The sequence below is a fragment of the Salmo trutta genome, chromosome 12 (assembly GCF_901001165.1).
Source record: "Salmo trutta chromosome 12, fSalTru1.1, whole genome shotgun sequence".
NCBI lineage: Eukaryota > Metazoa > Chordata > Actinopteri > Salmoniformes > Salmonidae > Salmo > Salmo trutta.
In genome coordinates, this window is record NC_042968.1 from 35,079,827 (window position 1) to 35,103,291 (window position 23,465).

The 23,465-nt window shown below is 41.1% G+C and overlaps 1 protein-coding gene across 1 annotated transcript in view; it reads left to right on the forward strand.

Annotated features, from left to right (window-relative positions):
- The first annotated feature begins 250 nt into the window (after window positions 1-250).
- LOC115203451 (transmembrane channel-like protein 3) overlaps window positions 251-23,465 on the forward strand; it is a 43,969-nt gene continuing 20,754 nt past the window's right edge. Inside the window, exons 1-9 of the mRNA XM_029768138.1 lie at window positions 251-717; window positions 7,214-7,360; window positions 11,574-11,649; window positions 13,415-13,496; window positions 15,755-15,861; window positions 17,267-17,365; window positions 18,737-18,879; window positions 19,321-19,468; window positions 20,329-20,372. Of these exons, the coding sequence (XP_029623998.1) occupies window positions 599-717; window positions 7,214-7,360; window positions 11,574-11,649; window positions 13,415-13,496; window positions 15,755-15,861; window positions 17,267-17,365; window positions 18,737-18,879; window positions 19,321-19,468; window positions 20,329-20,372 (965 nt within the window). The 5' untranslated portion in view covers window positions 251-598. The remainder of the gene's footprint in view (window positions 718-7,213; window positions 7,361-11,573; window positions 11,650-13,414; window positions 13,497-15,754; window positions 15,862-17,266; window positions 17,366-18,736; window positions 18,880-19,320; window positions 19,469-20,328; window positions 20,373-23,465) is intronic.

Below are 23,465 nucleotides of genomic sequence, written 5' to 3' on the forward strand. Positions count from 1 at the left end.
TGTTAGAAGATATTATCACTGATTTATTATTTGAGTTTGATTGGAGAAAAACACACAAACCAACCATAGTTGTGTCAGCCACAAATATACAACTCCCCCATGACAGCCAGGGAGGTGTGGGTGTGTGTTGCATGCACTAGCCCTTTAAGAGATCAGTATGTCTCTGATTGGATCCGAGAAAGAGGCAGGCAGGGCTTGTGCGGCCTAGGGTCTGTCTGATGCTCCAATGAGGTACCACGACTGCAGGTTGCCCCAGCCACTCCCGTCTCTCAGCTCGGACACGCACACACACACACACACACACACACACACACAGCCCCTAGACTTCATTCAGCTTTGCCTCAATCAGTCTGCAGAGAGTCTCAGGAGAGCACAGGGGGATGTGTCAAGTCAGTGCTTTCTGAAAGTTTGAACTGAACTGCACACACACGCGGACAAGCAAATACCACGGAGAACACACACACGCAAGGACACTCGTCATGCACATACTCAGCCTGACCCTAACACACAAACAGATGGACGGACAGAGCTGAAAGTTTAAGCTTGCATACATACACCCACATTCAGAAACACACACGAGTGCTGAATTACGGTCAGTATGAGTGGCGTGTCTGAGACTGCTGTGGTCAGTAGACCCTCGACCACCATGAAGCGACACAAGAGTGTCAGGAAGAACTCCAGGCGGATTTACTCATCTTATCAAGACAACCAGCCAGGGTGAGTTCTACCATCTTAGAAAAAAGGTGCTATCTTGAACCTAAAAGGATTATTCCACTGTCCCCATAGGACAACCCTTTTTTGGTTCCAGGTAGAACCCTTTTGGGTTCCATTTAGAAGCCTTTCCACAGAGAGCTCTACATGGAACCAAAAAGGGTTCTCCTACGGGACAGCCGAAAAACCCTATTGGAACCCTTTTTTCTAAGAGTGTACAGTCTATTCTATTTTGTACTATTCTATTCATGGTGATATTAAATGATGCTTTCCATGTGCCAAATGAATATGCATTGTGTAGACGGAAGACATTATTATTTCTCAGTTTTTGACCTCAACTCCATAGCATCATTTTTTATGACTTGCAAAAGTGTAATTTACAACTGTTGTAGTAGAAATGTATCCTCATCCAGGTTCTCAAACAGGTTAGTGATTGATTGACTGAATTTAAGGTAGAAGGCTGCTCCAGCTGGAGACAACACTACATATATAATACAATATTGATGATAAAACCCAATACAGCCCAAGGGCTTGTTGCCATTCTGGTCCTCCTATTATTTCTGATGTATTCATGTATTTGTCGGGGACCATGTACAACATGCCATTGCACCAGATTTAGCTAGATAGCTCATTTTCATCTGTAGTTCCTGGGCAGAAAACAATCAACATCAATACAATGCTACAATATAACACACTATTAAAATATATATACAGTACCAGGCAAAAGTTTGGACACACCTACTCATTCCTGGGTTTTTCTTTATTTTTACTATTTTCTACATTGTAGAATAATAGTGAAAACATCAAAACTATGAAACAGCACATATGGAATCATGTACTGTAGTAACCAGAAAAGTGTTAAACAAATCATAATATATTTTATATTCTTCAAGGTAGCCACCCTTTGCCTTGATTACAGCTTTACACATTTACATTTACATTTAAGTCATTTAGCAGACGCTCTTATCCAGAGCGACTTACAAATTGGTGCATTCACCTTATGATATCCAGTGGAACAACCACTTTACAATAGTGCATCTATATCTTTTAGGGGGGGGGGTTAGAAGGATTACTTTATCCTATCCTAGGTATTCCTTAAAGAGGTGGGGTTTCAGGTGTCTCCGGAAGGTGGTGATTGACTCCGCTGTCCTGGCGTCGTGTGGGAGCTTGTTCCACCATAGGGGTGCCAGAGCAGCGAACAGTTTTGACTGTGCGGAGCGGGAACTGTGCTTCCTCAGAGGTAGGGGGGCCAGCAGGCCAGAGGTGGATGAGCGCAGTGCCCTCGTTTGGGTGTAGGGACTGATCAGAGCCTGAAGGTACGGAGGTGCCGTTTCCCTCACGGCTCCGTAGGCAAGCACCATGGTCTTGTAGCGGATGCGAGCTTGAACTGGAAGCCAGTGGAGAGAGCGGAGGAGCGGGGTGACGTGAGAGAACTTGGCATTCTCTCAACCAGCTTCATGAGGTAGTCACCTGGAATGCATTACAATTAACAGCTGTGCCTTGTTAAAAGTTAAGTTGTGGAATTTCTTTCCTTCTTAATGCGTTTGAGAGAATCAGTTGTGTTGTGACAAGGTAGGGGTGGTATACAGAAGATAGCCCTATTTGGTAACAGCTCAAATAAGCAAAGACAAATGACAGTCCTTCATTACTTCAAGACATGAACGTCAGTCAATCTGGGAAATTTCTGTAATGTTTTGTTTCCTCAAGTGCAGTCGCAAAAACATCAAGCGCTATGATGAAACTGGCTCTCATGAGGACCGCCACAGGAAAGCAGACCCATAGTTACCTCTGCTGCAGAGGATAAGTTCATTAGAGTTAACTGCACCTCAGATTGCAGCCCCAAAAATTGCTTCACAGAGTTCAAGTAACAGACACATCTCAACATCAACTGTTCAGATGAGACTGCGTGAATCAGGCCTTCATGGTCGAATTGCTGCAAAGAAACCACTACTAAAGGACACCAATAAGAAGAGGAGACTTGCTTTGGCCAAGAAACAAACGCAATGGACATTAGAACGGTGGAAATCTGTCCTTTGGTCTGTAGAGTCCAAATTTGAGATTTTTGGTTCAAATCGCTGTGTCTTTGTGAGACGCAGAGTAGGTGAACAGATGATCTCTGCATGTGTATTTGATGGAGGAGGAGGTGTGATGGTGTGGGGATGCTTTGCTGGTGACACTGTCAGTGATTTATTTAGAATTCAAGTCACACTTAACCTGCATGGCTTCCACAGCATTCTGCAGCGATACACCATCCCATCTGGTTTGCGCGTAGTGGGACTATCGTTTGTTTTTCAACAGGACAATGGCCCAAAAAACACCTCCAGGCTGTGTAAGGGCTATTTGACCAAGAAGGAGAGTGATGGAGTGCTGCATCAGATGACCTGGCCTCCACAATCACCTGATCTCAAACCAATTGAGATGGTTTGGGATTAGTTGGACCTCAGAGTGAAGGAAAAGCAGCTAACAAGTGCTCAGCATATGTGGGAACTCCTTCAAGACTGTTTGAAAAGCATTCCTCATGAAACTGGTTGAGAGAATGACTAAAGTGTGTGCAACGCTGTCATCAAGGCAAAGGGTGGCTACTTTGAAGAATCTAAAATATGAAATATATTTTGATTTGTTTAACACTTTTTGGTTACTACATGATTCCATATGTGTTATTTCATAGTTTTGATGTCTTCACTATTATTCTACAACGTAGAACATAGTAAAAATAAAGAAACAACCTAGAATGAGTTTTGACTGGTACTGTATATACATACAACAATAGTGTCACGTCCTGACCAGTAAAAGAGGTTGTTTGTTATTGTAGTTTGGTCAGGGCGTGGCAGGGGGTGTTTGTTTAGAGTGTTTCGGGGTTTGTTGGGCTTTGTTCTTGTTAGTCTATTTCTATGTTAGTTCTAGTATGTCTATTTCTATGTGGTGTTTATTGGGTTGACCTTCAATTGGAAGCAGCTGCTCCTCGTTGCTTCTAATTGAAGCTCCTATTTAAGAGGGGTGTTTTTTCTATGGGATTTGTGGGTAGTTGTTTCCTGTTTTGTGTTCGTGCACCTGACAGGACTGTTTAGTGTCGTTTTGTTGTTTTTGTATATGTGTTTCTTTTGTTTTCCTTCTTTAATAAATCAAGAAGATGAGTTTACACGTTCCCGCTGCGTTTTGGTCCAATCCCTACGACACCCGTGACAAATAGACACTATAGTTATAATATTACAACAGAGTTTAAATGTCCCTTGTGCCTACAGTATCTGACATCTTAAGAGTCGGAATATCTTTAAAGTCCACATGGCTGGTTTGCTTTTAGCTACTTTTCCAGGTTTGCCTTGAAGCTAGCAGAGGTACCTCACTCTGCCACACTGGTTGGCAGGGGGTTCCATAATCCAGAAGCTCTGACTGAGAAAGCTGTCTGGACAAATTTGGTGGATGTAAACTGAGTTGAGCAGTTTCCTCTGGTTGAACCTCTTGTCCTCCTGGTATTGTCTTTGCAATATGCAACAAAGAGGAGGTGGGGCAAAGTCATGAGTGATCTTAATCAGCAGAGGCATAAGAACCTGTCAAAGCTCAGTAGGTTGTATTTCTTAATGATATTAAGGTGGTGAAAGGTGGGGGGTTTTGTCCAGCACTTTCAGAGTTTGTTTATAGAGCTTTTGAAGTGTTTTTGTTGATGAGATATTAGCTTGTGACCAGGTTGTGACCAGTGGAGGTCAATGCCGTTTTTTTGTTCATGAGCGTGGCCTTATTTCTCATACAGCATATTGGATGACTCTCATTCATATTCCATTCACCCAGTTAAATGTAACAGCGATAGGTTTAGGCGACTACATGATACTCAAGTTTTCCCTATGCCCATCATGAGGTTGCTACATCCTAGCCTATGAATAAAAGTTTACAACGTAGGTGCACACAGGTCGAGAGACAAATTTGAGGTGACAGTCGGTGACATTCAATACCACCTTGTACACTCTTGCCTGCATCTAGCTGATATAGGGTGCAATTATTAGTGCAACAGTTGCAAACAAGAGTTTCTTTTGGACAAATCCAGGTATGTTTATTCCCGTTTTGTTCAGTTTGCTTCCGTTTAAGAAATGTTTTTCAACAGAATCGGCGGAATGAATACACTCCTGATCATGCGTAAACCGAGTTCACTCTCATAACAGCCACGTTGTATTCCTTCTCTTCCATTCACTTGTGGACTTCAATGCACATCACATCAGCTGTATGTGACCAGGTGAAAAAAACTTTCCAAGCCGAACCTCTACAAACAGCCTACATCGTTATCACCATATTAGCTAAAGTAATGTCATAGTCAGCTTAGCTAATAGAAATAACGCGTTAGTAAACCCCCTACAATCATGCAGTAATGTTAGTGTACAGTCAGTAAGCAGTTACACCGGCGGGCCTGGTGGCAATACATTTGTAATACCAAAAGCTTATCTTGACTTGGAAGAGTTCCAGTGTTGTGTTGGAAAGTCATTGCCAGCTATCTAACATAGCATCCCTCTGTTTGAGCAGGGTGTTTCAGTCGGCTAAACTAGCTAGATGTATTTGCTAACTAAGTAAGTGAAAGTGAAAAAATGACAATCTCTCTCTATTTCTCTCTTGCTTCTCCTTCATTTTGGAAGAAATGAATTTGTTCAAAACTGTTCAACTATTGTCTTTCTCTCTCTTTGAGACAACATTTACATTTACATTTACGTCATTTAAGCAGACGCTCTTATCCAGAGCGACTTACAAATTGGTGCACTACTCACCACATGTTATACACTGCAGTGCTAGCTAACTGTATCTTATGCTTTCAGTGCTAGATTCATTCTCTGATCCTATGATTGGGTGGACAACATGTCAGTTCATGCTGCAATAGGCTGATAGGCTGGAGAACGTCCTCCGGAAGTTGTCATAATTTCTGTGTAAGTCTATGGAAGGCGGTGAGAAGCATGAGCCTCCTAGGTTTTGTATTGATGTAAATGTACACAGAGGAGGACGGAAGCTAGCTGTCCTCCGGCTACACCATGGTGCTACCCTACAGACTGTTGTTGAGGATACGGTAGACCTTAGCAAAATAGTTATTTGGTGACCTGATTAAATTTGTATAGTTTTATCTAAAAAGGATAACTTTTTAAATGTTTTACAATTTACATTTTTATGAAATTCCCTCAGGCTGATGGTCTCACTGTTCCTGATGGAAAAATACATGCAGACAGTTTTTGTTACATTCAATGTTAGACATGAATAGTCCAACCAGTCAGCTATTTTTGTCCATTGCTGTTGTAATTTTATGAGCAGGCTGTTGCTTTGTCTTGGCATGTACATACAGTAGAAGACTGCGTCTTCTCCATGCATCTGCATTTATGTATATATTAAATTAAAGTGGGCACAAAATGGATCCTTGAGGGACCCCGACAGAGCAGTGAGTAGATGTTGAAAGTTTGATTTTGGTGCATTGTTTTCTTTTGGTCAGATAGGATTCCTTCCATCTGTTTGCGTGTGCTGATAGGTTGTGGGTTGACAGTTTGGATAGCAGCACATTGTGGTTCACTGTGTCGAATTCTTTCTTTAAATCCAGGAAAACAGCTCCCACAACTCAACCTTTGGCAAATTTGGACTTTATTTCCTTGACAAAGAAGCAGTTTGCCATTTCGGTTGAATTATGTGTCCTGAAACCAAACTGCATTGGATGGAGAGGAGAGTGACCTGAGTGCAGGCTGGCGGTTAATTGGTTGGCCACCACCTCCTCTACCACCTTTGATATGATAAGGGAGAATGCAGATGGGCCTATAATTGGCCACAACAGTTGGATCTCCAGCCTTGAAGATTGGTGTTATGACAGCAGATTTCCAGTCGTCAGGGAACACCTCTTCTATAATTGACAGATTGACCAGATGACTGACTGGAGAGCATAGGGTACTAGAGTTTTCTTCAGGAGGACGGAGTCATTTCCATACACATCCTGTGACTTTGAGTTTTTAAGATTTTCATTATCTCCTACTCAAGCTGAACATTTATATTGTAGGAGTCAAATAATCTACCCAACCATTCCTCCAATACATGTTCATGTCATTCAGTATCTTCAGTTTGATAATTAAGTTAATGTGTATGACTTAAACAAATAGTGATTCAATCTTGTTTTAGGTTCACTGCATTTTCAAATGAAAAATAAACATTGTGTGGATTACGTTGATATTTTAATGTAGGGACTGTGTACATTTACTTTGTGTGTGTGTGTGTGTGTGTGTGTGTGTGTGTGTGTGTGTGTGTGTGTGTGTGTGTGTGTGTGTGTGTGTGTGTGTGTGTGTGTGTGTGTGTGTGTGTGGGTGGGGGGGGCATGTTTGTGTGTGTGTGTCATGCTATGAACTCTTACCATTTGCCTTGCTTGTGAGGAAATTGACTTTACACAGAAAAAAGCAACTATCAACATCCTGCTTCTTTGAGTGTCTTCAGTCACACAGCAGAGCACAGCTGTCCCTCAAGAAAACATGATGACCCCTCTCCTTCTGTCCCCTTGCAGCCAATCAGATGAGGAGGGCAAGGAGGATGAGCATGCGGACAGCAACGACCCAGAGCAGATGTTTCAGAACATCCAGTTTCAGAAGGAGATCATCGCCAACATACGCACCCGAGCCTGGCCTATGAGACGCAAGCTCAAAGCCCTCAAGTAAGGCACATAGATGCATACATACTGAATAGAGTAGACACACATGTACACACCACCACCAACATACACACCCGAGCTCAGCCCATGAGACACACACTCAACTCTCTGAAGTAAACCATGCACACACACAAATACACACACAGTAAAGCCCACACACTGCTGTATTGCTTAATGAAAATGGTCATAAAAAAATGGCTTAGTGAATGTCAATGGACTGTGCTATGTCCACCACCATTGTCAAGCCTGTGTTATGGTATTGTCCACCACCGGAGTACTCAAGCCTGTGTTATGGTATTGTCCACCACCGGAGTACTCAAGCCTGTGTTATGGTATTGTCCACCACCGGAGTACTCAAGCCTGTGTTATGGTATTGTCCTTCACCCCAGTACTCCAGCCTAGAGAGTAGGAGGTGACAAAAAACATTCCAGCTATTCATACATTGCAAATTATACACCTCCGCAGAGGAACAGTAGGCCTTTTAAATTGCATTGTTTTTGTGATTAAACAAAATAATCAAATTAATTACAAAATGGAGGTTACCCAAGAAAAATGTTCCAATAATTACTACTAACTAATTTATGGTAAAATGTATAATAGTTATAATACTAATTCATGGTAACAGGTCCAATAGTTATAATACATATTCATGGTAACAGGTCCAATAGTTATAATACTAATTCAAGGTAACAGGTCCAATAGTTATAATACTAATTCATGGTAACAGGTCCAATAGTTATAATACTAACTCATGGTAACAGGTCCAATAGTTATAATACTAATTCAAGGTAACAGGTCCAATAGTTATAATGCATATTCATGGTAACAGGTCCAATAGTTATAATACTAATTCATGGTAACAGGTCCAATAGTTATAATACTAACTCATATTAACAGGTCCAATAGTTATAATACTAATTCAAGGTAACAGGTCCAATAGTTATAATACATATTCGTGGTAACAGGTCCAATAGTTATAATACTAATGCATGGTAACAGGTCCAATAGTTATAATACTAATTCATGGTAACAGGTCCAATAGTTATAATACATATTCAAGGTAACAGGTCCAATAGTTATAATACTAATTCATGGTAACAGGTGTTGGAGCTCAAAATAACCAAGGCAGAGATTTAGGTACAGCATCTTAGAACGCTCCAAAATTGCACCCTATTCCATATTTAGTGCACAACTTTTTACCAGGGCATATATATGGCTCTGGTCAAAAGTACTGCACTATGTAGGGCAGAGGGGGCCATTGGGGACGCAGACTTAGGTTTCATTCCTTAAGATGGACAGGACAGGTTTACAAATTGATTTATCACAAGATGCATATGCATTTGACCACAGTATAAGAACCCCTATGCATAGTCATGTGCACGTTTTGTTCCCTCTTTGCTGTTGTTTTTCCCCTGCAGTCTGTGGTTATCCAAACCCATTAACATGTCAGATAGGGGAAACATGTAAACACTAGCTCTTCATTAACACCTGAGAGCTCATAAATGGCAAAAAAGCGCTAACTCTCTGTCGCTGATGGGCGGAGGAGCCATCGGAGTGTAAAGCATGAGGTGAAGTAAATAACGATTAACATCCGCCTCTCCCGGGCTCCTCACTCCATCGCCACATTAATGGCTCCTCCCACAGAAAATAAACCAAATTAGCGGAGTAATTATTGTTCAGCTGTTAGTTCGCCTGGTTCCTATTTTTACTGGGGTCAGGACCTCCAGTCCCACACACACACTGATTATACAAACACCATGCGTGTAGAGGGACACACCTGATACATTTGTGCTTGTCTCCTGTTCTGGGGTTTAGGATGCTATTAAATTCAAATCGGAGTCCAGATGTCTCCTGACAACACAGATTAGAAATTTGGACTGTGTCCAGATACCTGCACTTCTGTCCTAAATAGTAGGCGTTTTAGGTATGCGAATATTTAAGTCTTATAGTATGTCAAAATGATCAACTTTAGTATGCTTTAAATGCCAGGATGTCATACTCATTTAGACTTTTTATATAGCATTCTTTCGCTACTCACTATTGAGGAAGAGAATTGAATTTGTAGACCCACGTGTGTTTGACATCAGCTGATAATCGGATAAGGGGATGGGTTGTGTCCCACTTGACACAAACTGGTTGAATCAACGTTGTTTCAACATAATTTGTCAATATACACTACCTGTCAAAGGTTTGATAACACCTACTCATTCAAGGGTTTTTCTTTATTTTTGCTATTCTCTACATTGTACAATAATACTGAAGACATCAAAACTATGAAATAACACATATGGAATCATGTAGTAACCAAAAAAGTGTTAATCAAATCAAAATATATTTTATATTTGAGATTCTTCAAATAGCCACCCTTTGCCTTGATGACAGCTTTACACACTCTTGGCATTCGAACGATTAAGCCAGTGGCTAAGATGGAACTATCCAAGCAGCAGATACATCTCTTTTAAATGTTCATATTTTCTTGCATTGTCAGGCAAACACAATTCAATATGAATATTTGAATACAGTAAATAGCCTAAAGTGTCTCTTTTTTATAACCACACATAGCTGTGATTTGACTACAGCCATTTACAGTATTTTTCTTAAAGAACATCACTTCAGGAGAGCGAGAGAGCGAGCGAGAGCGAGCGAGAGAGAGAGAGAGCGAGAGAGAGAGAGAGAGAGCGAGAGAGAGAGAGAGAGAGAGCGAGAGAGAGAGAGAGCGAGCGAGAGCGAGAGAGAGAGAGAGAGAGAGCGAGAGAGAGAGAGAGCGAGAGAGAGAGAGAGAGAGAGAGAGAGAGAGAGACCTCTTAAGATGTGCTGAGTAGGTTCTAGCCATAGCAGGTTTTATATGGGTGGTTTGTTATTACTGCTCTAGGCTTTATGACTGTCACACGGATGTGATGCAAGCCTGCATTTTACATCCTCAGTAATCTCTGGGTGAATACTGCTGATTAGACCCCCTGCAAAAACACCTCATATTTTACACTGCAAATCACTGGTTCGTACCCCCATTTTCACTTGTTTTGCTTGTCCCCGTTTATCTCGAAGTTCATTTGATTTGTTTTGAAATGGCATACTCAACTTTTTTTCTATATTAAATATTTATATTTTATATTTCCAGTGCATTTTATTTATCTATGTATTTAAACAGCTATATCTTTTAATAGGGACACCTGTACCAATGCAGCAATCAGACAGTCATTACAAACATAAATGATATCAACCATAGAGTTTATCCTAGTAGTACTACCATAACATATATGATATCAACATTACAGTTTATCCTAGTAGTAGTATCATAACATATATGATATCAACAATACATTTTATCCTAGTAGTAGTACCATAACATACATGATATCAACAATACATTTTATCCTAGTAGTAGTACCATAACATACATGATATCAACAACACATTTTATCCTAGTAGTAGTACCATAACATACATGATATCAACAATACATTTTATCCTAGTAGTAGTACCATAACATATATGATATCAACAATACATTTTATCCTAGTAGTAGTACCATAACATACATGATATCAACAATACATTTTATCCTAGTAGTAGTACCATAACATATATGATATCAACAATACATTTTATCCTAGTAGTAGTACCATAAGCAAGTTGAAAGATGAAAAGAGTGTGCAGGCCCAATGGTCTGGTGATGTAGGCACAAGTGCGAAACCATGGAAACCGGAATTCCATTACCGTCCGTCTCCACCCTTCCCGCTTTGGCTCCTTTTATTTAGTCTCCTCTCTTTCTAATATATATTTTTGAATCTGCCCTAAAACATTTTTATTTAAGATGTATAATTTCAGAGGAGCACAGGAGTCTGTGAAAAGCCTTTTGAGAGTAGGCATCGTTGATTAGAGCAAGTGCCACAGACATCTGAACTACCCCAGTGATGGGTTGAGAACCACAGCAGGAATACTCTACTCCCACGCACAGTAAAGCTGAACTAGGACCAGTTTGTGAAATAACATGCAAGGGTTTAACCTGCTGCAAGTTCTTTTTGTCTGAATTTACATCAATCTCTGGAATCATAATTTACATGTCTTTAAAAACGTTTTACTATATCTGATTTATAATCTGAACCTAGATCAGTGTATTGAATCATATTCACTCTTCCAGTGTGATGTGTTTGTGTTTCTACTGACTCTAGATCAGAGTTTAAAAGCCATTGATATCTCCCTGTGTTTGTTTCAGGCAGGCCAGAGAGATTGTCCTGAAGTACGAGGGGAGGCTAACAAGAACCAGAGGGTACCAGGCTGCTGGGGCTGATGTGGGTTCACACACACACACACACACACACACACACACACACACACACACACACACACACACACACACACACACACACACACACACACACACACACACACACACCTGTTCTGATAAACAACACATACTGCAAGAAGGTTCACAAACACACTCATATTATACAACACAATGACTGTACCACTTCAAATGAATCTTCATAGTCATAGTTTCACTTGCTGTAGCACATTTGATTGCATGTGGATGGTCTACTTTGTCCAAAATATGGGGGTTCTAGTAAACAAAGGCAACAGGTTAAGTATTACATTTTGACATCTCATAGCGTACTGTTGTTTTCGAACAATGAAAGAAACTCTGCTGTGCCAGTAATGTGCATCTAGTTTCACAAACTGAATGCAACTCTAATTTCAACACAGATATAAACATGTTAACATTTTTAGGCATATCAATGTGTCAGGCTACTTTTCACATATAATTTAATAGAAAATTAGCTAAGAGAATTAGCTTACTATTTCTCTACTGCAGTGCAACTATCTGATGCCTTTAGCCTGATTGTTACTGTGTCCATTCCCTCTGTTCTGTAGGCTGAGTTATACACTTAACATTGCCTTTCTGTTCTCACTGTGTTTACGAGACCGTGAGGTTAGAGCTCGACACTGCTCCCTCTGCCTGTAGGCTTCTCTCTGTACACACACACACACACACACACACACACACACACACACACACACACACACACACACACACACACACACACACACACACACACACACACACATATAGACGCCCACACACACATATAGACGCACACACACACACACACACACACACACATATAGACACACACACACACACACATATAGACGCACACACACACACACACATATAGACGCACACACACACACACACACACACACACACACACACACACATATAGACACACACACACATATAGACACACACACACACACACACACATATAGACGCACACACACACACACACACACACACACACACACACACACACACACACACACACACACACACACACACACAGACTCAGCAAACCGCAAACCAAGCAAATTTATAGCCTGTTGTTATGGTTTGGTTTAATTAAAATGTTCAGGAGGCATTGGGCAAGGCTACCGAAGTACCATTAAAATTAATTGACTTTTAGAAAGTAGATTGATGAGGAATAATGAATTATATATATATATATATATATATATATATATATTTATATATATATAGATAAATTGTAATTAAGCAGAAGCCAATATATATATATATATATATATATTGGCTTCTGCTTAATTACAATTTAGAATTCACATCCATTTGTTCAACGAATGGACTTATGTGTATATGAATAATCATATCTTGACTTTTGAATGAAGTACCCCTCTGTATATCATGAAATTAATTAAATACAATTTGTATCTATGGTACAGTGGGATCTGTTCATTTGATGTTAAGTGATGGGACTTGACTGGTGTTGCTTTGTATGTGTAGGCTACTGAATCAACAGATCTTCTCTGAGAAAACTAAGCAAAGAGTTTAACCTTTTCCTCCTTAAACACAAATACACACATATGCGCACACACCCTGAAAATAATTGACTGTTTAAGTCCAATAGTTTGGGCATCTGAAATAAGACACGATAATAACAGTAAAGCAATCAATCAAAAAAAACATGCACACAAATATATACAGTATATATATATAAATGTATACACACACACTAATAGAAAACGGTCCTATATTTTCAGCTGCTGAAGAAGGTCTCCAGGTTGCTGTACAACATCGTGGTTCTGTTTATTCCCTGGGAGATGAGGATCAAGAAAATAGAAAGTAACAACTTTTAATAAGATATTTTATTACTTACTTGAACATGTAAGATATTGACTATATTACAGTAAAATATTAGTTAATTTCCATTTACTGTAATGCGTATTTGACTGTAAAATTGTATTGACACACAGGCACACTGTCGCCACACACACACTTCCACACTCATCACAGATGCTGCTGCTACTGTCTACTATCTATCCTGTTGTCTTTATCCCTACCTATATGTACATACTGTATCTACCTCAATTACCTCGTACCCCTGCACATAGACTCTGTACTGGTACCCCGTGTATATAGCCAAGTTATTACCTCGTACCCCTGCACATAGACTCTGTACTGTTACCCCGTGTATATAGCCAAGTTATTACCTCGTACCCCTGCACATAGACTCTGTACTGGTACCCCGTGTGTATAGCCAAGTTATTACCTCGTACCCCTGCACATAGACTCTGTACTGGTACCCCGTGTATATAGCCAAGTTAGTACCTCGTACCCCTGCACATAGACTCTGTACTGGTACCCCGTGTGAGTAGCCAAGTTATTACCTCGTACCCCTGCACATAGACTCTGTACTGCTACCCCGTGTGTATAGCCAAGTTATTACCTCATACCCCTGCACATAGACTCTGTACTGGTACCCCGTGTGTATAGCCAAGTTATTACCTCGTACCCCTGCACATAGACTCTGTACTGGTCACTCGTGTGTATAGCCAAGTTATTACCTCGTACCCCTGCACATAGACTCTGTACTGGTCACTCATGTGTATAGCCAAGTTATTACCTCGTACCCCTGCACATAGACTCTGTACTGGTAACCCGTGTGTATAGCCAAGTTATTACCTTGTACCCCTGCACATAGACTCTGTACTGGTACCCCGTGTATATAGCCAAGTTAGTACCTCGTACCCCTGCACATAGACTCTGTACTGGTAACCCGTGTGTATAGCCAGTTATTACCTCATACCCCTGCACATAGACTCTGTACTGGTAACCCGTGTGCATATCCAAGTTATTACCTCGTACCCCTGCACATAGACTCTGTACTGGTAACCCGTGTGCATATCCAAGTTATTACCTCGTACCCCTGCACATAGACTCTGTACTGGTAACCCGTGTGTGTAGCCAATTTATTACCTCGTACCCCTGCACATAGACTCTGTACTGGTCACCATTGTGCGTAGCCAAGTTATTAGCTCGTACCCCTGCACATAGACTCTGTACTGGTAACCCGTGTGTATAGCCAGTTATTACCTCATACCCCTGCACATAGACTCTGTACTGGTCACCCGTGTGTATAGCCAAGTTATTAGCTCGTACCGCTGCACATAGACTCTGTACTGGTAACCCGTGTGTATAGCCAAGTTATTACCTCGTACCCCTGCACTTAGACTCTGTACTGGTAACCTGTGTGTGTAGCCAAGTTATTACCTCGTACCCCTGCACATAGGCTCTGTACTGGTACCCCGTGTGTATAGCCAAGTTATTACCTCGTACCCCTGCACATAGGCTCTGTACTGGTAACCTGTGTGTGTAGCCAAGTTATTACCTCGTACCCCTGCACATAGGCTCTGTACTGGTAACCCGTGTATATAGCCAAGTTAGTACCTCGTACCCCTGCACATAGACTCTGTACTGGTACCCCGTGTGTATAGCCAAGTTATTACCTCGTACCCCTGCACATAGACTCTGTACTGGTACCCCGTGTGTATAGCCAAGTTATTACCTCGTACCCCTGCACATAGGCTCTGTACTGGTAACCCGTGTATATAGCCAAGTTAGTACCTCGTACCCCTGCACATAGACTCTGTACTGGTACCCCGTGTGTATAGCCAAGTTATTACCTCGTACCCCTGCACATAGACTCTGTACTGGTACCCCGTGTGTATAGCCAAGTTATTACCTCGTACCCCTGCACATAGACTCTGTACTGGTACCCCGTGTGTATAGCCAAGTTATCATTGTGTATTTACTCCTCGTGTTCCAATTTGTTTTCTTTTGTAATTTTATCTATATTTTTTTGTCTTTTGCGTTGTTGGGAAGGGCGCGTAAGTTACCATTTCAGTTAGTCTACACCTGTTGTTTACCAAGCATGTGACAATTTGTCACGTCCTGACCAGTAGAAGGGGTTATTTGTTATTGTTGTTTGGTCAGGACGTGGCAGGGGGTATTTGTTTTAAGTGGTGAAAATGCAAAACTGACCCAATATCAGTGTCTTGGGGTAGCTTCACCGTACACCCCTGTCTCTGTTTCCCTCTTAGGTCACTTTGGGTCAGGGGTGGCCTCCTACTTCATCTTCCTCAGATGGCTGTTTGGTATCAACATAGTCCTTACTGTCATGACTGGAGCATTCATAGTTATACCTGAGGTAACTGTGTGTGTGTGTGTGTGCGTGCGTGCGTGCGTGCGTGTGTCTGTCTTAGGTCCGATGGCTTATCTGGATAAATAAGGGGAAAATCAATCAATCAATAGAAGAACAGGTGATGTTTGTACCATAGATGTGTGTATCATAGATGTGTGTATCATAGATGTGTGTACCATGGATGTGTGTACCATGGATGTGTGTATCATATATGTGTGTACCATGGATGTGTGTACCATGGATGTGTGTATCATAGATGTGTGTACCATGGATGTGTGTATCATGGATGTGTGTATCATGGATGTGTGTACCATGGATGTGTGTACCATGGATGTGTGTATCATGGATGTGTGTATCATAGATGTGTGTATCATGGATGTGTGTATCATGGATGTGTGTATCATGGATGTGTGTATCATGGATGTGTGTACCATGGATGTGTGTACCATGGATGTGTGTATCATAGATGTGTGTACCATGGATGTGTGTATCATGACTAAATAATTAGGTTATTAGTGAAAGGAAGTAAACTGAATTCTCCATGAAACAAAACTTAAAAATAGCAATAGAGTTCAACTTTTGGTGCCAGCAGTCACAAATAATACATAGAGGGCATTGTTATTGGTCTGGGTATGTCGGGAAAAGCAGGGCTGATTTATTTAGCCGGCTGACATGCAGACACAGGCAATTTCCCCAGACATCAGCTGGCACATCACTCACTCCCAATCTCCTCCATTTCATCCCTCCTTCCTTCCATCCATTCTCCAACCAACCTTTTCCCTCCTTAATTTACCCCAACCTCACAGATTGGACTTTTCCTTTGTAGACTGAAGTTTTCAGAGATAAGACTTTGGAAGGGATTTAATCCGATCGCGGGTTGTAGTCTAAGTACCTTTTAGCTTGTATCTGACAATGAAACATTTTACCGTCATGGTGAAGTCACGGTGAAGTCATGGTGAAGCTGGACCTAATTACAGAATGGTTTATGAACTATAATTCAGTCAATATTCCAACATTTTTAAGCGTTGTGTCTTACTCCATTATCCACCTGTTATTTATCAGAACTTACCGTTGCTACTTCATACATATAAACCGATCAATGTTATGGTTGGTTGGAGATCATTGTCGATTATGATCGGAAGAAAAGAGAAAATAAAAGATCTAGGGAACATATTATTGTGTTTGATGCATGGAGTGGGTAGTTAAAGTGTGTGTGTGTGTGTGTGTGTGTGTGTGTGTGTGTGTGTGTGTGTGTGTGTGTGTGTGTGTGTGTGTGTGTGTGTGCAAATTCAATGGTAACATTTCCCTTCCTAATCCATTTGCCCCCACTCCTCCCCTCAAATCGATATGTACTTTATCTCCATATCATTGATTGAACTGGCATAATAATCCATCTGATTTCTCCCCTCAGCTCCTGGCCGGAGAGCCGTTCGGAACAACCCGGAGTAAGACCATTCCCAAGGAGCACCTGGCCTCAGCCCAAGATCTGGACACCATCTGGTCTCTTGGGGCAAGGCAGTTTTATCTCTTAATGTTCCCTCAATATCACTGTTCAATTACATGCATTTTGTTGTGTAGTCCGATTCATCTAAACTATATTTCAACCACTCCTTGTACGATGAGTGATGTTTATGTTGCCAGCCTTCTTCTCAGCATGACATTAAGTACTGAGGCTTCCGAGGATCAACAATAACCACATAATAACCACATAATAACCACATAATAACACATAATAACACATAATAACCACATAATAACCACATAATAACACATAATAACACATAATAACCACATAATAGCACATAATAACCACATAATAACCACATAATAACACATAATAACACATAATAACCACATAATAACACATAATAACCACATAATAACACATAATAACCGCATAATAACACATATTAACACATAATAACCACATAATAACACATAATAACACATAATAACCACATAATAACACATAATAACACATAATAACCACATAATAACCCATAATAACCACATAATAACACATAATAACACATAATAACCACATAATAACCACATAATAACACATAATAACCACATAATAACACATAATAACACATAATAACCACATAATAACCACATAATAACCACATAATAACCACATAATAACACATAATAACCACATAATAACCACATAATAACACATAATAACCACATAATAACCACATAATAACACATAATAACCACATAATAATTGCATAATAATCACATAATAATCCTTACACTGTGTGAATTGGATCAGGATTTGTTTAAACATGATATTAATGTTCCATGATTGCCACTATGGTCAGGGAGAGGACTACATTTTTAGCACTGAATGTGCCAGTAGTGTCTCAACAGTATCTTAGTAGTGTCTTAGTAGTGTCTCAGCAGTGTCTCAGTAGTGTCTCAATAGTCCCTCAGTAGTGTCTCAGTAGTGTCTCAGTAGTGCCTCAGTAGTGCCTCAGTAGTCCCTCAGTAATGTCTCAGTAGTGCCTCAATAGTCCCTCAATAGTCCCTCAGTAGTGTCTCAGCAGTGTCTCAGTAGTGTCTCAATAGTCCCTCAGTAGTGCCTCAGTAGTCCCTCAGTAGTGCCTCAGTAGTCCCTCAGTAGTGCCTCAGTAATGTCTCAGTAGTGCCTCAGTAGTGCCTCAATAGCGTCTCAATAGCATCTCAATAGTGTCTCAATAGCGCCTAAAAAGTGTCTCAATAGTGTTTCAATAGTGTCTCAGTAGTGCCCCAACAGCGTGTTGGTTTTGTTTGTTGCATGCATTTAGTTTCACTGTGTTTTAAAGACCCAAGCCACAGCTTGTTTTGGTTCCCAGTTTATTCCAAATTCTTGTCTTTGTGATGTTTTCATCCACAGGGCTACCTCCAGTACTCGGTGTTGTTCTATGGGTACTATGGCCCAGTGAGGAAGCTCGGCAGTGCCGGCTATCGTCTCCCCCTGGCCTATTTTCTGGTTGGGATGGCTGTTTTTGCCTACAGTTTCATCATTCTGTTAAGAAAGTAATCACAGGAGTCTCTTTAATAAAGCTCATTTATGTGGTTGATATTGATATCAAAATGAAAGTGAAGTGATATTGATATGAATGTATTACCAAAGGTGACCATTGATGTGGCTAGCTACTAGCTACTACTAATGTCAAATATTCTATTTTTTAAGGTGGTCTCAGCGATATGACGTAGATACACAAAGTAAAATGCATAGTGGGTAAATTTTTGCAACAACTAAGAGCATTGAAGTATGAGGTCAAACTTCTCCGCTGTTTTGGTCCCGTGGCTATCACATTGTAACCACCATTGTAGTGATTATATTTGAACTGTTTCTGTATTACCTATAAAGGTGTTTGAATCCTGTTCCATCGCCAGTTTAACCTCTTATTAGGAACACAATGACCTGTCGCTAATCGATGCCATTTTGTGTTATTTATTACAATTTTCCCTCAGGATGGCTAAGAACTCCCGTCTGAGCCTAGCCAGTGCCTCTGACGAGAACTTCACCTTCTGCTGGAGAGTGTTCTGTGCCTGGGACTACCTCATAGGGAACCCTGAGGCTGCAGAGAGCAAGGGAGCCGCTATCGTCAACAACATCAGGGTGAGAGAGACACATGGTGCAAGACTCAGGGCCACATTTCTGTAAACCTCATCTTGCAGTGATTTAATTTTAAAATAATTCTTCGTTACATGTAAACTGAGAAATACGTAAATAGTTGCCTCTTTATGATGCACATTGTTGAAGTAAAGTTTAAAGTGTAATCACGCTGCCAGAATAAAATGAGTTGTATGGTAATTTTTGCACTTTGCAGAATTATTTTTGCACTACGAAAATGTCGCCCTCAATAGTCTGAACGGCCCTCCTCTGCTCATCTCCTGCTTTCACTTATCCTGTGGTTTCAAATCATCACAAATGGAGGAGATGGAAAGAGGAAGCTATGTAACACATTTGTGGTGCACGCTCAATCATCCTAACTGTTTTCCTTTCCTAGTCTCCTCTCCTTCATCTGCACTGAGCCATTGAGAAACACTACACCACTCCACTCCTCGGATTTGATTTCCAACGATCCCAACTTCTTTCATTCACACACAGCACTCTGTAGAGTAGAAGTCAATGTACCAATGAATTACTGCTGATTTTCCTGAGGGCTGATCTATAATCTGTATTCTATGTCTAAACAAGATAGACCTTTAAGCTGCTTGTTGAGTTTCCCTGTACAGTCAGCAAAATGTAAAAGTAGATTCCTCTGTTTCGATAAGCTCAGTTGAAATCCTTAGATGCTTGATACAATACATCGTTTTTTTCTTTCTGTATCCGTATTTAACCTTTATTTTTCAGTTTTGTCTCATTGAGATTTACCATGTATTTTTCTACAGATAGGTGGACAAAATTGCAGCAAATATGTAGTTACACAAGATGGATGACATGAATAAATGCTAATTCCTTGCTCCTTTCTCTAGGAGGCCATTGTTGAGGAGCAGGAGAAAAAGAAGGATACTAGTCTGTAAGTATGTTTATTCTCTTGTCCTTGTAGAGGGTGGCTAAGTTAGCATCACACATTGATATTGCTTTCCTGAGAGTAGCTGGACCCGTTAATGGACCCTTGGCTTTTATGCGTCAGTGGCTTTATCCTTTGCAAAGTATCTTGTGTCATTCATTTTTTATCCCCAATTTCGTGGTATCCAATTGGTAGATACAGTCTTTTGTCATCGCTGCAACTCCCTTACGGACTCGGAGAGGCGAAGGTCGAGAGCCGTGCGTCCTCCGAAACACAACCCAACCAAGCCGCACTGCTTCTTGACACAATGCCTACTTAACCCGGAAGCCAGCCGCACCAATGTGTTGGAGAAAACACCGTACACCTTGCGACCGTGTCAGCGCACGATGGGACAAGGACATCCCTGCCGGCCAAACCCTCCCCTAACCCGGACGACACTGGACCAATTGTGCCCCTCCAGGTCTCTCCCGGTCGCGGCCGGCTGCGACAGAGCCTGGACTCGAACCCAGAATCTCTAGTGTCACAGCTAGTACTGTGATAATGTGCCTTAGACCACTGTGCCACTCGGGAGGCCCATCTTGTGTCATTCTGATTGGTAGAATCCAGGACTGTACCACATTCATTGATGATGCTCTTTGATTTATGGGTCTAGCCTACTGGATTCATGGATGTATAAATGGGGGGGGGGGGGGGGGGGGTGGTGAATGTGGTCTAGTGGGGGGCAGGGGGGTCTTCCTAGTGTCTTCCTGCAGGAAGGGGGGGTCTTCCTTTTGGGAGGGGGGTCTTCCTGGGGCATACATCTACACATCTACATTTTTTTTCCAGTGGCAGCCATGATTTTGCATATGGAGGAAACACTTTAAAAGTCAATGTTTTGCTATGACATGTTCAGTGGAAGTTCATCTCCTGCTATCCCCGGGTTGCTTTTGAGCCTCTTCTACCTGCGTTCTCCACTGGTCTCAGAAAGGACTGATTTACTGTCTCACTCCCAGTCCATTGCTACCCCACAAACAGGCCGACACTTCCTGGTGGCGTAACTCATCCTAACAGCCTTTTACTGTCAGAGATGACTGGCTCTAAATCACCCCTGCCAGAGCATCATCAGACCTGAGTAGACATTAAAGAGGGATTAATACCTCAGGGAACGTTCGTTCACACTGCCCGCGGCCCTCTCCACCACACTATGTTGCCACTTCTTTCAGTCCATTTGAGTTAATGTCTATTCTAACTGGGGCTAATGCTAGGTGGATGCATGCACTGTACTGTATGTAAATTGTAGTTTCAATGGGAGATTTCAACCTAAAGTTCTACTGATTGGTTTGGGAAAATTTTCACTGGAGTTTGAATTATAGTAACGTTACCATGTTGCCACTTTTGTGTGGTTTAGGTGGTGATCTGATGAAGGCTGTGGAATGTCCAATGTACACTCATTTTGGTTTCAGGTAGAACCCTTTTGTGGTCCATGTGGAACCCTTTCCACAGAGGGATTTACATTTACATTTCCACCAGGAAACAGAAAGTGTTTTTACCTTGAACCAAAAAGGGTTATCCTATGGGGACAGCCAAAGAACACTAAGAGTGTACAATACAGGCAGCCAGAGGAGGAAGGACCTCCCCTCTGAATCTGGTTCCTCTTTAGGTTTCTTCCTTCTAAAGAGTTGTTTCCTTGCCACTGTGCTTCAGATTTTGCTTGGGCCTGGGTCTAAGCAGGTTTACTGTAAAGCACTTTGTGACAACAGTAAAACGGCTTTACACAGTGTCACCACTTGACTTTTTTCTGTTATAGCCTGAATTTTAAATGGTTTAAATTGAGATTTTTTTTTGTCACTGGCCAACACACAATACCCCTCAAGTGAATAAAAAATGAAAAACGGAAATGTCTTGAGTCAATAAATATTCAACCCTTTCGTTATAGCAAGCCTAAATAAGTTCAGGAGTAAACATATGCTTAACAAGTCACATAATAAGTTGTATGGACTCACTCTTTGTGCAATAATCGTGTTTAACAAGATTTTTGAATGACTACCTCCTCTCTGTACCCCACACATACAATTATATGTAAGGTCCCTCAGTCAAGCAGTGAATTACAAACACAGATTCAACCACAAAGAGCAGGGAGGTTTTCCAATGCCGTGCAAAGAAGATGGGTAAAAAATAAAAAGCAGACATTGAATATCCCTTTGAGCATGGTGAAGTTATTCATTACACTTAGGATGGTGTATCAATACACCCAGTCACTACAAAGATACAGGCCTCCTTCCTAACTCAGTTGCCGGAGAGGAAGGAGACCGCTCAGGGATTTCATCATGAGGCCAATAGTGACTTTAAAACAGTTACAGAGTTTAATGGCTGTGATAGGAGAAAACTGAGGATGGATCAACAACATTGTAGTTACTCCACAATACTAACCTAATTGATAGAGTGAAAAGAAGGAAGCCTGTACAGAATAAACATATTCCAAAACATCCATCCCACGGCATTAAAGTAATAATAATAAAAATGGCAAAGCATTTCACTTTTTGTCCTGAATACAAAGTGTTATGTTTGGGGCAAATCCTATACAACACATTACTGAGTACCACTTTCCATATTTTCAAGAATAGTGGTGGCTGCATCATGTTATCAAATCAAATCAAACTTTATTTGTCACATGCGCCAAATACAACAAGTGTAGACTTTACTGTGAAATGCTTACTTACAAGCCCTTAACCAACAGTGCAGTTCAAGAAGAAGAAAATATTTACCAAGTAGGCTAAAATAAAAAGTAATAACAGAAAGTAACACAATAAGAATAACAATAACGAGGCTATATACAGGGGGCACCGGTACCAAGTCAGTGTGCGGGGGTACAGGCTAGTTGAGGTAATCTGTACGTGTAGTTGAGGGTGAAGTGACTATGCATAGGTAACAAACAAACAGCGAGTAGCAGCAGGGGGGGGGGGGGGTCAATGTAAATTGTCCAGTGGCAATTTTTATGCAAAGTTCAGCAGTCTAATGGCTTGGGGGTAGAAGCTGTTGAGAAGCCTTTTGGTCCTAGACTTGGCGCTCTGGTACCGCTTGCCGTGCGGTAGCAGAGAAAACGTATAACTTGGGTGACTG